Below are 17,325 nucleotides of genomic sequence, written 5' to 3'. Positions count from 1 at the left end.
AATAATGGCATTCACCGGTTCGTGTGCCATTATTTTAAGATTCTCTAACTTAAAAACTGTAGTGAGATCTGGGAGCAATGTCAGCGCTATTACATCTAATGTAACGCATCGTTTGGTAAGAACTAACAGCATGTCGCTGTTAATCTTTTTACGGCATTTTTATCTGATGCCAAAAATTGTAAATATTCTATAACCTTTTCATTCATTGGACTATTGAGATTAATATTGGATTATTATGGTAACAGGCCAATACTCGTTTATATGCAACAGAGCACAATGATCAAGCGACCAAGAAAGACACTGAGAAGTTGGAGAAACCTATGAGTAAAGCTATGAAGGCTTACTTGGAGCGAGCTAAGCAACATGGTCAGTGTGGTTCCTTTTAGGAGAATTGTTGTTCACTATACATTAACTGATTAATTCTAATTATATGAAATACATACTTTAATACATGATTTTTATTTTATACTAGATGAATTTATGGTAAATCAAACTCAGGACTATCAAATTGGTAAAAGGCATCTGGCCAATATTATGGGAGAAGATCCTGATGAATTTACTCAACGCGATATTGATGTAAGAAACATTTATATTGTGAATAATCATAATCCTTACATTCATAACCATATGTTATTTGTAGGCAGCAATAGAGTATCTGTTTCCATCGGGTTTATACGATCGAAAAGCTAAGCCTATGTTCAAGCCACCTGAGGAGATATTTCCAAAGAGAAAAGCAGCTGAGTTTGATTCTTCTGGCAGGCCATATCATTCAATGTTTTATACATGTAAACCAAACTATTATCAGACACTTTATGTATGATACTTGATTTTCTAGTATTACATTATCTCTTTAGTTTATCAATATTCTAATAAACTATATGTTACAGGATTTAGTAGAAAAGTTTAATAGTTTGAATGAGTTTGAGGATCGAATGATTCAAAAGGGTCTTTCTCCTGATCCAGAAAATGCCATGTAAGTTTTTATTTTGTATTTTATTATCAACTGCATAAAATGTACCTTTGCAAGTAGCAATTTTTGAAATAATATTCTTATTGTTTCAGTGATTTAACTGGTTCATTGTGGATGCCAAAGGCAGAAATTGAAAAATTGATATTAGAAGTACTTAATGATCACGAAGTAAGTTAAGATTTTATGCACTAACAAAAACCCATATTTACCATGGAAGTGTATTAAAAATAAAATTTCAGTACGCCTATTTGGTAACCTCGCTTGAAAGATTAGTGGATCATCCTTATTCATACACTATTAAGCCTGAAATTATGCAATATCGCAAGACGCTTATGTCACAAACGGCAGGACTTATTATCCCTCCAGTAAGTCTACAGTATTGAGTTGCTCCTATTTTTTTAATTATTTTTAAAATACTTTATTTATAATTATTTCATTTTATTATAGTTACAATACGATGCAAATGGAAGGCCATTCATCTATGTACAACGTAAACTATACTTTAATGAAACTTTTATGCTTATATTAGTATAAAAAATACTTTATTTACTCGTAATTTCTACTTTTCTAGATTGTTCAAGAAAATCAGCAAGAGGCAAAGTCACTATCTTCGGCAATGGCTCAGGTCAAATAACAATCAACGGTCAAGATCTTACGTACTTTGATGACCTCCAATCAAGGGAACAGGTACTATGATTTTGCACGCTAAACACGCCTTCTCCAAGGCAGACAATTCCGTGATACATACAAAATGTAACGAAGTTTAATTTTGCTGAGTGATCGAATAGCGATAGTTATATTCAGGTCACCAGGTAAATGAACCGTACGCACATGAATCATACGATATTGGACTAGTGAAGCAGTATGTGATTTTATTAAAAATGTGTCAGTGTTTCAATTCGTGTACAGTGATAAAGTGTATGAGATTAAAACTACAACAAAATTTATCAAGTACTTCGGTAAGTAGATATTTATTACACAAACTGTATTGTGCCGTATTTACTGTATATAAACGGCATCCCTCAGTGTTGTCTTATAAATTAAAAATAACTCACTACTTACTTACGGCTACGATCGTTTGTATTAGATATCGAGATATTCTTCATTTTAAATCCACTGAATAATCTTACAAGCTGTCACAGTCCCGGCTAGATCAATCAGTCGTCGCTTGTTTTCCTCGAGAAAGTTGATCATTCTGGTTTTCCAAGCGCCCGATACAGCAGCTACGTCATTCTGACATTTAGCTTGTTTTCCTCTGATTGAGCACATGAAACATTGACATCACGAACGTGTTTGCCATTACGTATTTCTACAGAGAGTTTGGTAATCTAGGACAATAGATAAGTGTCTTGAATTTCGATGGTCCTTCATCCTTGGTATATCACGTCGTAGGTCTTCTTTACGTCATTCTAATGAAAAATTTGCAAATTCTTTGCCATAGGATTCTAAATAGATTATTAATTACGAATTTCACGGCAGACTCATCGCGTCATCTGTAAACCGGTTAGAAGTTATTTATATGAATTCTGCATCCCAGAGTAAAATTAACTACATCCAATTTGAGATCACGGACAAAGGCTTATTATTATTTTTTCTTTTCTTAAAAAAAAAAAACCAGTAGAACGCAGTACTCTATTTGGAATGGATATCCCACGCAGGCGTTGAGAGAATTCAGGACCTAGAAATCTTACAATGCTCTCTGTTGTTGAAATACTTGACAAGATAAGCTTACCAGAATGAATTAATTGAACAATTAATTGCGCAATTATGTTTTCCCAACTCGTATAAATCTCTATCGTTAGATGCATTCAGGAATCAGAAAATTCATGTGTAACTTTGCTTGAGCAGATGCTACATAACTACTATTGCGAAGCGTTTATCCGTAGTGAAAGGTTCTGTAGTGCGGCACGAGAGGTATTCCATAACCAGGATGTTAAGTTCGCATCTTAAGTTAACCTTCCGTATGAATCATATAGACAATCAGTCCCGGAAGATTTATCTGCGGAATTAAATAATTAAAACACGCCAATTAAATATGTATAAAATGAGAATAGCAATTTTTGCTTAATGAGTCAAAATTCACTAATATGACAGAGAAGTGTTTTTTTAAATTTTGAAAATGCAAGCAGGTTATTTTTTATATTTTTTTAAATGATGTCATTCACGACATTGGATGAATATTTTTTTAGATGAACTGATTTTTGATTACAATATATCAAGATTATTCAAGCAAATATTCTAGATGGAACATTGAATACTGTTGAAGTAATGCCACGTGTACACGACTGTACAGAGTCATTAGGTTGTTTTAGATTGAATGATTCCTGTTGGTAACTGTCTTCATTCTTCGTGCGTTGGAGTTTCAATGTGAAATTATATCAGCAAATGACTTTAGATGACTTGAGATGAATTGCACGCTGATTAAAATCTGTTTTCCAGTAGAATTCTCACAGTTGTATATAGTTTTGAGTTATAGGATTTTCAACAATTGGTCTGCCAAGAAGAAATGGAATATCATGATTGTACTGTGGTGACTGGTGACTCCCACTTCTTTGTGGCTCCTGAACAGAACACCCGGTGCTCTCTTGAAAAATGGTCAGTCCGTTGAGTAGCGTGATTCTAACAGGACTTTACTGAGCGTATCCAACGGTTGAGCACTCCTCGTCACAAGTCACAAGTGCTCCTTGATAACCGGTAAAGCAAGGACGTGGATCAATTTCAGTGTAAAACTGCAGTGCAGTCAGTTGTTTTATCGGTTTTCCCAAAGGTGCAGTGAGAGGAAAGGTGATTTCCAATGGATTTTCCTCATTGAAAAGTTCTACATGTCTGCCTTCGTGCACCGTGTTATAATTTTTAGTTTATAAATTCGGAAGGACATTCAAACTCGGAATTTCTTTGATTTAAGTTACGTACAGATTTGTACCGTTATGCAACTTCGATTGTATTTTGATGATTTACAATTAACGCATGTAAAGACGTTGGCAGATCCGAGTATTGGCTACATTTAAGGAATGTCCGAGTTTAGAATGTGTACAATACCAAAATTGTATCCGTTCAATTCTTTATTGACAAACAAGAAAACTCTCTCTGTCTTGGCTGTTAGTGAAAGTTCTCTTAAACATTGCCCTGGTTAATTCAGTGCTGAAAAGTATTGCTGAAATGATCCGTGACATTTTATAGGCAAACAATGTCACGAAGAACACAAAATTATGGATCTACTAACTGTCCATTTAACACGTAAAGAAACTTGAAAATGATTCACTAATAGATTCCGTGTAGCCAGTTATGTCTGACCGGTTGCTTGGAATACCTCAACAGTAAGATCAATATTTACAGAAATTCTAATCTACCAATATGTTAATTTGTGACTACTAGTTACATGCTTGTAATATTTAACGTTAGATTTTATTATCTTATTGAACTTTATGATTCATATATACATACAATTTTTAGGTGTGCCATGTAACTGCTAGGAAGGCTTAATCAGAAGAGATGGAAGGAAACAATCGGGAGCAGCAGCAACAGTCGGCTGCACCGGTTCTGCCTCCACCTAAGAAAAGGGTCCAGATGGATAGAGCAGTGAGCATGCAATTTCCACCGGCCAACGCGTCTCCCATCGCAAAGCACAGAACTACGACATCTTTGCTTCTAACGCGATGGCTAGTTTCAAGAAGGGCATCGTCGCCAGTACTTGAATCTGGAGTACAGTCTGGCGAATGCGACTTGGATTATGGAACTCCACCACCCATCGAGGAGCCTCATTGCTACTCCATGTGTCTCAGTGACAGTTCCTGCAGCGAGGAAGGGAATAGTTCACTCAGGATCACCAAGGATATCATTAAGAATTTATTGACGGAACATATGCGCGGATTGGGTGGTCGCCTTCAGTACTTTGAGGATTTGGAATCCGGGAAGATCAACGAGGAAAATTTAGAGCGTGTCTTGGACGGATGCAGACCTCAGGAAATAAACGCTATGTTGTTGTATTCTAGCTTTCTTGGGAAAGGAGCCCTGATTCCGGGATTGCATAAAGCTGGAGCTGATCTCAATCACTCCGAATACGAGCAGGGACTGACGGCTCTTCATCTCTGTGCGTTTAGTAATTCCCTTGTGGGAATTCGTTACTTAATGGCAAATGGCGCCAATGTGAACTCTTGCAAGGTTCACACACCCTTTCATTATGCGGCCTTTGGAAACTCGTACGACGTGGCTCATTTTTTCTTACAACAAGGCCTGAATCAGAATCCGATACAGTGCGAAGAATCCGTTCTGCACGTAGCAACCAGAAGCAACGCTCTGGACGTTGTCACGTTGCTGGCACCAAATAATCCTTGTTTAAATCGTCTGGATTGTCATGGATTAGCTCCCGTTCATTATGCAGCTGACAGAGGAGACGCAGCCTGCTTGAGGGAAATACTGAAAGCCGGATGTCAAGTGAATTTATTAACGCAGAAAGGAGACACTGCACTGCACTTGGCAGCGGAAGCTGGATGTGCAGAAAATTTGGAACTTCTCGTTGAGAACGGTGCTGATGTTAATTTGCGAAATCACAGAGGTCAGACTGCACTTCACTTGGCAGCTAGAGCTCATGCACTCGAGTGCGTCGAGGTCCTATTACGAAAAGGAGGTAGCGATCCAAATGTAGAAGATAATGACGGTAGGACGCCATTGCATCTGGCCTTAGGCAGATCGTTACTCGCCTACGATATCTCGGACTGTCTAATCACCTGGAAAGCTAATGTGAATAAATCTGATAAATACGGCTACACGCCGCTTCACGTGGCTGCATTGAATGAATTATCGCAGTGCGTAGACACGCTTATTCAGCACGGAGGTGACCTGAGCGCTACCACGAAAGGTGGCACCACAGCCCTATCTATAATATTGCGCAAGACGCCATCTTCTTTGAACGCCTTCAAACAGAGGTTGGATGCTTCGATAACCCTACATCAACACGGATCGGCAACTGGAGAAGTGGAATTGCGGTTGGACTTTCATCCTCTGCTTCAACATCAGCACCAGGGAGAGATTGGATACCTGGGAGCATTTGTGAAGGAAGGATACAAGGAAATCTTGGAACATCCACTCTGCCAATCTTTCCTTCACCTCAAGTGGCAAAAGATACGAAAATACTACGTCGGCAGATTATTATTTTATCTGCTCTACGTTCTCGTTCTAACTACTTGGGTCATGACGGTTTTGGCTTACAATTGTTACAACGAATCTCATGGACAGATCGATGATTCTGTCGAACCGCTCTGTCGCAACTCTACCGGATTAAATGGCTTCCTGTATCGACATCCTGTATTCATGGAAGTGGAGTGGTATGTATTAATGGTCCTGACCGTCCTCGAAACTGTTCGAAAATTATTCGGTATCTTTACGTATCGATCAATCAAGCAGTTTTTCGGCCAGGCTGAGAACGTAGTCGAGTGGTGCGTTATACTTTGCGTTTTCGCAACATCCTTCATATACACAGGCAGAACCTACACCTGGCAGAGTCACTTGGGTGCTTTTGCCGTTCTCTGTGGTTGGTTTAATCTGATGCTAATGATCGGTCAGCTTCCAATGTTTGGCGCCTACGTAGCAATGTTCACCAGCGTCCAGGCGCAGGTCTTCAAACTTCTGTTGGCCTACGCTTGCCTACTCTTTGGATTCACTGCGAGCTTCTGCGTGATATTTCCAAGTTCCAAAGCATTCAGCAGTCCTCACACTGGTCTGATAAAAGTACTGGTGATGATGACGGGCGAATTGGACTTTGAAGATCTCTTCTTTCCAATGGAAAAGGATAGTGGGAAAACAAAGGACGGGAGCAGCGCATCCTGGTTTCTTCTTCAAGTTTCGGCTCAACTCTCGTTTGTTCTTTTCGTACTCTTTGTTACCATTGTCCTTATGAATCTTCTGGTTGGCATAGCCGTGCACGATATAAAAGGACTGCAGAAAACAGCTGGCTTAGCTAAGTTGGTACGCCAGACTAAATTAATCTGTGACATGGAGGCTGCCCTGTTTCTGGGTTTACTTCCTCGGGGAGTGAAGAAGATCTTACGTTGGACCACGCTGGTACTTCCGTCTCCATTGCGCGTGGTGTTAACGGTCAGGCCATTGAATCCAAGAGAGACCAGGTTACCAAGAGACGTTCTGTCTGCAGCTCACAAGGTAGCCAAGGAACGTAAGTTCACAACGGGAACGTTGTCCAGTAAGAGAAGCAACAGCACCGCCTACACGTATCTGAAGAGCGACGCTTATTCGACGATTCGACGCCCAGTTAATAATAATGACGATGACGTCTTTGATCACGAAGATACCAACAAGGTTAAGGAAGACATTTTGGAATTGAAAAGAATCTGCGAGCAGAATCAGAGGTTGATTCAGGATTTGCTCATGACACTGGCTATGGATAAGAGATTCAATCCTAACAGAGATGATTTTGAGTGATATGCACCGGACTTCCGGTAATGAAAAAAAAAAGGAAAAAATATAGTCACGATAACAATCGGGCTATTAGCTAGTCCGCAATGATAATGTTTACGAGGTATAAAAAATATTCGACCTTCATTCATTTTTCTCTGACCTTTTCTGGTTTCATAATGGAGACTCAAAAGTTAGTGAGTTTAAAAATTCAAGGTTATTATTCCTCATGAAGTTTGCTGAGTCTTATCGATGCGGAGGAAACATTTCGAGTCGATCGATTGATCATGCTCTTAATAGTTTTGAATTTCGAGAAAATTTTTGAAAACTCATTAGCTTTTGCGTAATCGACAGTAATTTCCTGGGGTAATACTAATTTACGATAGTAATCGAATGGTATCGCACTATAGTTACTGCTCTATCAAAGATATTATTCTTCCGTCCAATGGATTCTTATAGTTTTACACTGTACAGTCAAAGATTAGAAATATTTTATCGTTAAGCATCGCCGTTTATACCGGTTTCGATAAAGACGAATTGTACATAATATTTTGTATTTGTTATTACCGCATACACGGTAAATGCTTTTACTAATAAATTCATAATCTTCCTCTTTACAGAAGAAAATATATGAAATTGTCGAAAATTAAACTGGGAACCATCAAATATTATTGTTATACATAATTGCTAAGCCTCGAAGAATTCGTAGTAATAGCTTACGTAAGTTGACTCTTCGATTTTTCATATTTTACTTTGTACAAATTCTGCAATCCGTGAGTAAGTGCGGATTCAAGATACACACACGAGAATTACGTGAATACAATTTTTTTACTGTAGATCGCTCAAGCATAAATATATATCATTATTATGATATAAACTGTACCCCGGAGCACGTGTTCACCGGTCGTACCGGCTTTACGTAAGGAAAGTAACTACGACCGTATACGAAAACAACGTTTTAGAGTAATTTTGTAATTTTATTTAAAGAAGAAAGAAGCCCAATAGAGCGAACTACGCTGCCACGAAGGTCGGAAACGTTTAATCAAGTTTAGTCAACTCGAGAGACGTGTGGCAATTGCAAAGAATGCCATCCTTACCCAATCGTTTGGCACGAGCCTAAATTCACTTTGGATTTCAAGGTCTGTGCAGGAATATTTATTCCTGTAACGTCGTATAGAAATTGCACGATTCGTTCGTAATATGTTATTATCGAAGGAACCATCGATTAAATACTTTACAAGATCGGTTAAACGGCCTTTTGGCGAAGTCTGCTTATTACTCTTTTTTTTTCATCTCTCAATTTCAAAACCCCGGGAGACTCGAGAGAAGCGTTCAGGGTTCAGCTGCAGGTCATGAGAATCGGTCTTGAGTATTACTTCTGCTACTAGAATTAGCTTGCGTCGTTGAACGATGTAAAACAAACTGGAAACTGCATAACAATACGCGGTAATCGTATGAATAAATATTTGGACATACCTTGGGGGTATTGTGTCAATCTTTGAATACCTGCTTAAGGATGTCGTAAATCCGTTATGTTCTGTTTCAGTCCTCCAGTCATGTATGATAATTATATGCTCGGTCATATATCCTGTTCTTATTTTCATTCAATTTGGAATAGAAAGTCCATATTTTGTGTTGTTATAGGAAGCTCAAAATCAATCGTGCGTCCCCCAGTAAGTTTTTGACGAAGTTCGTTGCTGATTTATAAAACGTTAAGGCTGGGGTTACGAAACGTAATGAATGCTTGAGACTCGAATGTCTGGGAATGATTCGCCGGGTCGATTACGTTGAAGCGCAAAAGGCTGTAGTTAATGTTTAGCATTTTCTAAGGACTTTAGATTCTACTATATATGAGTGATCTTTGCTGATGTTCAGTAAAGCGTAGAAGATCAAGATGAGTGGAGTGAAAAAAAAATATATATTGCGTTCCTTTGGAATGTTTTTTATTTTCGTGTTGCGCGCTTCATCATTTTGATTGACATTTGGAATAACGGATATTAAGTAGGTTTTACCCTCGAGGCAAAAGAACAACGAGGAAGACTTTTAGATACTTTCGAAGACGAGTGGGGGGGCTCCTGGGTCCATGGATGTAACTAGTAAAGTTCTAAGGTTACCATCTGCTATTTTCTAGAACGTTCTAATTTTTAGTCTTTTGGGGTACGTCGAGCTGCGAGAACACTGCGAAAAGACTGAACGAAGAATTTGACGCAAACGGGGAACTTTAGTTAAAAGCAAGTGCTGCAAGTGTCCAAATATATTATTTCAAGTAATTCATCTTACGCGTGGCAAAGTCAAACCGGTTTTCTGGTAATTTGTTGACGTTCATCTGCGAATAAAAATTACTGATTAATGTCCTTCATGATTTCTGGCTATTTTGGAAGTCGAAAGAGTCAAAGTGATTTTACGACCTGAAAGGTGTTCCCCTTCCATTCGAAAAACAGAAAGTCAAACTGAACACTAATTACACTTCGGGAATCCCGTTACATGGTCAGCCTGAGTTAGTACTGCTCGAGCTCGCGATGAAAAATTGCCTCCGTCAAATTGAATTGTTAGTGGAAAATGCAGCGTAACTGTAAAAGTCAACGAGTGGAACGGCAAACATTTCAGTGTGAATTCCTCGCTCCGTGAAGTCTCAATAGAGGACGAAGCGTGTCGGTTTCAGCGCCTCTGAGCGTCGCCAGTGGGACAATACAGAAATGTGCTCGTGGACATGACAGTGACTGCGGTGCGTTTCGAATGACTGGAGCACGCGCTGATAGCGTTATCTGTTTCCCGTTTGTACATCGTCAATGACAGTTTTAGGAAATACCTTTGCGAGTCGGCCGACCATCATGGAGAACACGGAGATGCACACGCTGCATCCACCAACCGAATTAAACGGGAAGCTGCGCAGGAATTCATCATCGAGATTGGCAGAGTTCGCCAAGATAAATCATCTCTCAGCTAGACTGTCGCCAGTTTCCAAATCAGCCAGAAATTTTATCCTGGGCAATCTGCAGGACAACTACAACTGGATCGATCCTGAAGATGGACGTTGCACGAGAGACACCTCAGAGATAGATGCTGGAGAAGCACCGCCGATCGACGATTCCCTCTTCTTCGACAACCTGGAGTGTCTCCGGAACGTGAAGATCAACAACAAGAGCATCAAGTCATCCCTGTGGTCAGCGGTCAGTGTCCCAGAGATGAAGCTGCTACTGGATATGGAAAAGGGTAGGCTGTCTAAAAGTTCAGATGGGTATATACTTCCGGAAAATACTACTGCCAGGTTCAAGAACATCGCATACATCTGGGCGTGCTTCAGGAACCTGACGGACATCCTGCCGACCCTGGAAGCCTTGGGCGCGGATCCACAGTACGTGGAGAAGCAGACGGGAACGAACGGCATCCTGGCTGCTTCTGTGGCGGACAGCGTCTCTTGTCTGGGATACCTCGTGGAACGTGGTGCTGATGTCAACTTCGTGAACCCAGTGAACAACTACAGTCCGCTTCACTTTGCTGCCTGTGGAAATGCTGGGAATTCCGTGAGATTCCTACTGAGCCATGGAGCCACGTTGTCCACCGCCTGCTACGACGTCGATCCTGTTTTACACTGCGCCGCCAGAGCGCAATCCGTGGACGTGGTGAAGATTCTACTGGAGCACGGTGCCAGTGTCGTGCAGAAGAATCATCCAGGAGAAACGCCACTTCACGTCGCCTGCCTGGCCCAGTCTGTACCTTGTGCTGAGCTTTTGCTGAAGTCTCCTGGAATCGACGTGAATGCTGTCGATCGTGTTCATAGATCTCCACTTCATTATACAGTGATGAATACTGACTCTTCGGTTGATTTGATCGACCTGCTGATCAAACATGGGGCTGCAGTTAATGCCAGTGACAAGGATGGCTTCACCCCCCTGCATATCGCAGCCCTTAACGAACTGTCGAATTGCGTTGAGGTCTTGGTGTGGGCTGGCGCCGACGTTAGCGCCACTACGAAGACCGGTGTCTCTGCACTTAATATTATGCTTCGGAAAATTCCAGAGACACTGGAAGTCATCAGGCAGCGATTGGACGCGTCGATTAAATTGCGACGTCCGGTTCCCCATAATCGAGAATTCGAGATGCGATTTTACTTCGACTTACTCTTCCCGAGCAACAACGTCTGCGAGACCAGCATCATCAACACTTTCGTCGAGGAACATCAAAAGGATCTTCTCTCGCACCCTCTGGTGATGGCGTTTCTTCATTTGAAGTGGGAGAAAATACGAAAGTTTTATCTGCTCAGAATATTTCTTTATATTCTCACAGTCGTATTCATGACAACCTATGTTCTCACTGCTCTGGCGTACAAGTGTTACAATCACAGCGGACTGGACGCTTCGAAATTATGTACAAACAAGCGTATATCTGGGATTTTCTTTCGTAAATCAATTATAGAAGTGGAGTGGTACATTTTATTAATTCTAACCTGCATCGCCATTCCGCGCAAGGTATTTGGATTTATGGTGCATCGATCGGCCAGGCTGTATTTCTCTTGTATTGACAATATACTGGACACCATTGTTATAGTCAGTGTTTTTGCCACCTCGTTTGTCTACACCGGAAGAACGTACGACTGGCAAAATTACGTGGGCGCGTTCGCTATACTTTGTGCCTGGACCAATCTGATGCTGATCGTTGGTCAACTTCCGACATTTGGTACCTACGTCGCCATGTTCACTCACATACAATTCGAGTTCGCTAAGCTCCTATTGGCTTACTCCGGATTGCTGATCGGTTTCACTGTAAGCTTTTGTGTCATTTTCGTCGGGGAACCGTCATTCGGCAATCCCTTAACAGGACTGATAAAAGTCCTCGCCATGATGGCTGGTGAATTGGATTTCGAAGGATTGATCAATGAGCCCGATCGGGTGGATGACGATTCGCTCGCGGTTTATCATCCGCTCTCAGTCTGCTCGCAAATACTCTTCACTCTCTTCATAGTCTTCGTCACAGTTATTTTGATGAATTTGTTAGTGGGCATCGCCGTTCATGATATTCAGGGTCTGCGTAATCATGCAGGACTCATTAAACTAGTACGGCAGACTAAGTTAATCTTATTTTCGGAGATGGTCTTGCAGAGCAACACGATTCCCTTTGCTGTACGAAAGTGGCTGGTTAATCACAGGATTGAGATCCAGAATTGGAAACGAGTCCTAATCGTGAAACCAATGAACCCGCTGGAAAAACGTTTACCAAAAGATATACTGAAGGCAGCATATGAAATTGCCCAAAAGAACGAGCCCTTTTCTATGGATGACAACGAAATGGCACCTGACGATTATTCTGTAATGAAACGAAAAGTACTCGACCAGGATCTTGATTCGAGAGCTCTGGAGAAGATATCTCAGCTAGTGAAAATCAATGAAGATGAGATAAAAGTGATGAAGGCATATCTCCAGGATACCAACAAAATGCTTGAAGATCTCATCAAGCGATTGGACACCGAAAATCGCATTTAAAGAATTTAGATACACACAGGCAGAAATGGAAGATCATTTGATTCCTTGTAACTAAGCACATTCAACCTACATACGTCATTGACTTCTCTGAAATGGTTCTTGTGATTTTTTACGCTTAAAATGCATTTATAAGACTCTTTTACTAGACTTCCTTTTCTTCTTAGTCCTGGATAGGTGATAGGGTAAATTACAAGGCAATGGTCGAGGATATTCCACTCGTGGATTCACAGTTTATCGATACTTAAACGCGTACCTGGATTCTATCGTGAATATCGATATCAAGTATAATGTTTATACCGGTACTAACGAAATATTTTATACCGAACCTTATGATACAACCATATTACATTTTTTTGGTAAGCAAATTTTGATGATAAACCGTCCACATTTTGTGTGTCGTCCCAATACAATATCCAGCTGAAACAATATATGCTAGGATTACTCATGTTAATTTTGTTTGTCTTTTCAGGTTATATTTCCTCTAATTTTCACGGGCTTGACTGACGCAGTGGATGTGGAAGCAATTGTGACTGGTGGCGGAGTTACTAGCCAAGCTGGTGCCGTTCGTTGGGGGATTGCATGGGGTCTCAGAAGTTTTGTCAATTCAGAGATGTTGGAAAAGATGAGAGTTGGTGAGTATATGTGTTTAATTTGTATAAATAAAATAAGTTTTATGCTGAACATAAATTATGGTTTTACAGCTGGACTATTAACGAAGGACCCTAGAAGTCGTGAAAGGAAGAAGCCTGGACAGGAAGGCGCAAGAAGGAAATTCACCTGGAAGAAACGTTAATGGATTCCTATAGGGAAATTTTAACTATCATGCCTATTGACATACTTCAGTTGTCTAGTAAATCGTTGTAGCTCATTATTCGTGGACGTTTCAAAGTTCGATTCTTATTCCATATGATTTACCATACACTGTATGACTATATTAACAGTTATAGAGTAGGATCGCATTTTTTTTTCTCTGAAAATACATCAGTTATCACAATAATGACCAATATGTGGATCACGACGTAGGATATTTAATTAGACATTTATTGGGGAAAATAAATTTAATTGAATTTATATGCTAAGTACTCCTTGCAGTCATTTTTACATTTTGTTCATCGGTGTAATTCCTAACAGTCTCAGTCCCTGAGCAAGAACATTTTTTGCACTGTGGAAAAGTAACAATCGTTGTGATCCTATGTCTGATGGCATATGTTTTATCTGTAGCACCTTCAATGCTTTGTTTATTGTGTGACTGTGAAAGAAAACCACTGTTTGTATCCTAGATTGTACAGTTGACATTTATTCTGATATTACTGTACCTCAGGCGAAGTAGGTAATTCACTAGAATGTGTGGTTCTAATTCTTGATGAGCTCGGAAAATGATTTCATCAAATCTACCGATATCGGTTATTAGATCGTCAACAGTTGGTTCTTGTAAAACTGAAGGATCACATTCGGATACCAGTTTAGCTCCACAATTTTCTTCTAGACTTACTAGTCGACAATGCACGTACTGCAGTCTTACACCCGTATCACCTTTCATCTAATAGCGACAAGAATAATATATATAATTTTATAAGATAATGTTAAAAAATTGTGTAAAATGTCCTTACGTCCGAAAGGGTATTCCAATCAAAATCATAATCGCGTTGTCTCTTTTGTTTTAAATCATTAATTATTATTGCAGAAATTCCAAGTATCTCTGCACTGCTATCATTCTCGTCTAACGAAACTTTGGTTGCTGCAAATAAGAAAATTATTATAGATGGCTTAAGTACTTTAATTTTTAATAATAATTCTGTTAAATTTTAGTTTGATTAGATTTTCGTACTTACTCGGAGATTGCATTTGTTTTTCTTTCATAACAATTCGACTCTCGTCTAAAATGCTTTTCAAAAATACTGCCGTTCCTTTTCGCGTACTCATACCGCGAAGTTTACCAAATTTTACATGCTTCAGTCGATTTGCCCAGGGCAGTTGCATTTTATTTAGTATATATATTAGGTTTGTAAAATGATTCGTTTGCGAATTGTCTACTACATAATACATGTTATCGAAATTGTATCTTTCGAATCTGTCAATGGCTGCAGCAATGTCACGTGTTATATAGAGAGTGGAGCCGTCGCTTTTTATCACAGGAATATCTTTTTCATCATTGACACGCACAACTTTTCTATTCTGATCGTCATTTACTAATAATTTTAAGTTTTCCATTTTAGAAATTAATGTCTTTAATTTATCTGCATTGTACATAGACTCCCAGTGATATTCGTCAAACGTAATACCTATTCTGCTGTAAGTTTTTTTTAATTCGTCTACTGTATACTTTTTAAATGTCTCCCATTGCTCAATATTGGTGTTATTACCAAGTTCTAATTGTCGGAAAATCTCCCTAGCCTGATCAGCAATTTGTGGTTCCTTTTCTGCCATTTTATTAGCATGAACATATGCTTTGTACAATGATTGAATGGGTTCGTTTTTTATTGTCTCCTCAGAAATATTAGACATGTTAAGACCAAGTTGAACGAAACCAATTTGCGTTCCCCAGTCACCTAAATAATTAATCCTTCTTACTCTATTATTCAGAAAGTCATTTAAATTTGCTATAACGTTTCCGATTATCGTTGAACGTAAATGCCCGACGTGAAATGGCTTGGCTATGTTAGGCGAGCTAAAATCTATAACAACAGTTTGTGGATTATTAGAAAAACTTGGCGGTTTGACACTATGAAAATTACTCTCCAAAAGTTCTTTGATAAATTCATTTCTGGGTATATGAAAGCTCGCGACTTTTTTCACTTTTGTTTCAGATGGACCAACGTATTGCATAAAATCGTCTGATGGAATTTTGTCAAAATTTCGAACCTCATCTTCTAAATTATACTGTTTTGTTCTCAAAGGCAATTGGAACGAATATGTTCTGTCTGGTGGATTGTGTTTTAATGTAAGATGTGATAAGGCAGTGCATACATCTATCGCTGACAAAGTTTCGGACGAGTGGAACACCTACAAATAATTATACGATATTAGTATTCAAACATTAGGATAGGTTTTTTAAATAATTATTTTGCAGATATATGCAGAAATTATTTAATAAGAATACCTTGTTATATATTATCGATCTTATTTTACTGCTCATTTCTCTCACTATGCTTAGCTTTTTTAGAATATAAACGTTATGTTCGAGTCAATAAAGCAATTTGAACAGCTTTTAGGTTATGACTACTCGCCGGCCAGCAATTCGCAAACCGGGTACTGCAGCATCTGAATGTGGAATCGGCTCCAAGAAAACTATTGTAAATCTATACTAGCCTAGAATAAAAATTGGTATATAACCTTGACGGAAATTAAGAGAAGATCAAACTATATCATCGTCTATAAGAAAATCGACTTAAACATCTACGAAAGTAATAACCCATAAGTAACGGCATCGCCAACGTAAGATAAAATGTCTCATGAGCACTGTTATCGAAGATCAATCAATTTCCTGTGATCTAAGTGTGGTAGTCTGTCTAAAAATTTTTTCAAATTTTTTAATGAACAAAAATTTTTTAATAAATTCGAAATGTTAAAATTCATCGCGTAGCATTGATCAGCGTAGTGGCATGTGCGTCATAGGAGTTTGGCGCTGACGCAGCGCACTCGTAGGCAACTCGTGGTGCCGACGGTTGTGCAGTAGAGGATAGTCAAGTGTAGTACTGGGCACTGCTAGGCACAGCATTGGGCGAGGACGGGAACAGGAGGGCTGTCAAGCGGAGCAGGAGGCTTCGTCGTGCGAGACGTAGAGAGGGATAAGGCCGGGTCGGCCATTTTGGCAGATCGTGGGACGTGGGAGCTAGAGCCACCAGTGAGCAGAGTCTCCCAGCGTACTGTCTACCAACTGCCTACTGTTGCCGCTGTCGTCGCCGCTGCCGTGAGCTGAGCTGTCGTCCGCCCAGCTGAGCTGTTAACGCGCGCGAGCGAGCTGGGCTCTGCGATCGCGAAACCGCAGGAGAACGAAAGTAGCGAGTGAGCGAGTTGGTAGATTAGCCGGGGTGTCTATCCGGATAGAAGCCGGAGCGCAAGGATATAGGAAGCAAGAGATAAAAAGGCAAAGGAAGAAAGGGAGCGCGACAGTCGGGTTATAGAGAAGGGTGATCTGTCTCCGATCGGTATCGGCGAACTCGAGTGCGTGAGGCGTGAGCTAGCAGTGCCAGTTCGGTTTTGTTTTTCGAAACGTGTGCTGTTGCGGGTACCGGTCGCCTGTGACCGCTGTGTTAACGAGTCGCGAGGTATCGAGCCAAGGAAGAACGTGCTGCGGAACAGAAGTTCCACCGGAGGACGACAGTATGGCGGGACAGACGATAAACGACAGACTTCTAGCAGCCAGGCATAGCATCGCCGGCCAGGGCCTAGCAAAATCCGTCTGCAAGGCGACCACCGAGGAAATGATTGGGCCAAAGAAGAAACACTTGGACTGTGAGTGTTTTC

At 40.1% G+C, this 17,325-nt stretch overlaps 5 protein-coding genes across 25 annotated transcripts in view; 4 read left to right on the top strand and 1 right to left on the bottom strand.

Moving 5' to 3' along the window:
• The first annotated feature begins 4 nt into the window (after positions 1-4).
• Positions 5-1,604, top strand: LOC107263235 (28S ribosomal protein S9, mitochondrial). The gene is made up of 9 exons (XM_025080592.1): positions 5-115; positions 246-366; positions 473-576; positions 641-814; positions 888-973; positions 1,063-1,138; positions 1,210-1,335; positions 1,418-1,453; positions 1,542-1,604. Exons 1-9 carry the CDS (start codon positions 5-7, stop codon positions 1,602-1,604), a joined length of 897 nt encoding a protein of 298 aa, XP_024936360.1.
• Positions 1,605-1,663: 59 nt separating this feature from the next.
• On the top strand, positions 1,664-13,937 carry LOC112493618. Its single transcript, XM_025080591.1, has 7 exons — positions 1,664-1,929; positions 3,434-3,754; positions 4,424-7,401; positions 10,009-10,103; positions 10,175-13,214; positions 13,328-13,490; positions 13,560-13,937. The coding sequence occupies exons 3-5, from the start codon at positions 4,463-4,465 to the stop codon at positions 12,856-12,858; spliced, it is 5,718 nt and encodes a 1,905-aa protein (XP_024936359.1). The 5' UTR covers positions 1,664-1,929; positions 3,434-3,754; positions 4,424-4,462; the 3' UTR covers positions 12,859-13,214; positions 13,328-13,490; positions 13,560-13,937.
• Positions 13,146-13,651, top strand: LOC112493739 (28S ribosomal protein S9, mitochondrial-like). The gene is made up of 3 exons (XM_025080590.1): positions 13,146-13,214; positions 13,328-13,490; positions 13,560-13,651. The coding sequence occupies exons 1-3, from the start codon at positions 13,146-13,148 to the stop codon at positions 13,649-13,651; spliced, it is 324 nt and encodes a 107-aa protein (XP_024936358.1).
• On the bottom strand, positions 13,882-16,308 carry LOC107263238 (probable arginine--tRNA ligase, mitochondrial). Its single transcript, XM_015730214.2, has 5 exons — positions 15,959-16,308; positions 14,691-15,861; positions 14,469-14,596; positions 14,175-14,398; positions 13,882-14,107 (listed from the first exon to the last, which is right to left on the bottom strand). The coding sequence occupies exons 1-5, from the start codon at positions 15,992-15,994 to the stop codon at positions 13,957-13,959; spliced, it is 1,710 nt and encodes a 569-aa protein (XP_015585700.1). The 5' UTR covers positions 15,995-16,308; the 3' UTR covers positions 13,882-13,956.
• Positions 16,309-16,522: 214 nt separating this feature from the next.
• LOC107263234 (phosphatidylinositol-binding clathrin assembly protein LAP) overlaps positions 16,523-17,325 on the top strand; it is a 28,341-nt gene continuing 27,538 nt past the window's right edge. For 19 of the 21 annotated variants that reach the window (XR_003058415.1, XR_003058414.1, XM_015730208.2 and 16 more), the window contains exon 1: positions 17,184-17,313. Coding sequence is in view for 19 of the 21 variants with exons in the window: in XM_015730208.2 (XP_015585694.1) it covers positions 17,184-17,313 (130 nt within the window). In the remaining 2 variants the exon portion in view is untranslated. Of the gene's footprint in view, positions 17,314-17,325 lie in introns of all 21 variants that reach the window. The other 2 variants (XM_015730192.2, XM_015730189.2) reach the window with 2 other exon arrangements.

This window comes from Cephus cinctus, unplaced genomic scaffold (assembly GCF_000341935.2).
Source record: "Cephus cinctus unplaced genomic scaffold, Ccin1 Ccin1_scaffold0143, whole genome shotgun sequence".
In the NCBI taxonomy this organism is placed as follows: domain Eukaryota; kingdom Metazoa; phylum Arthropoda; class Insecta; order Hymenoptera; family Cephidae; genus Cephus; species Cephus cinctus.
The sequence above is the reverse complement of the archived record's forward strand: the minus strand, read 5'-3'. Positions and strand labels throughout refer to the sequence as shown.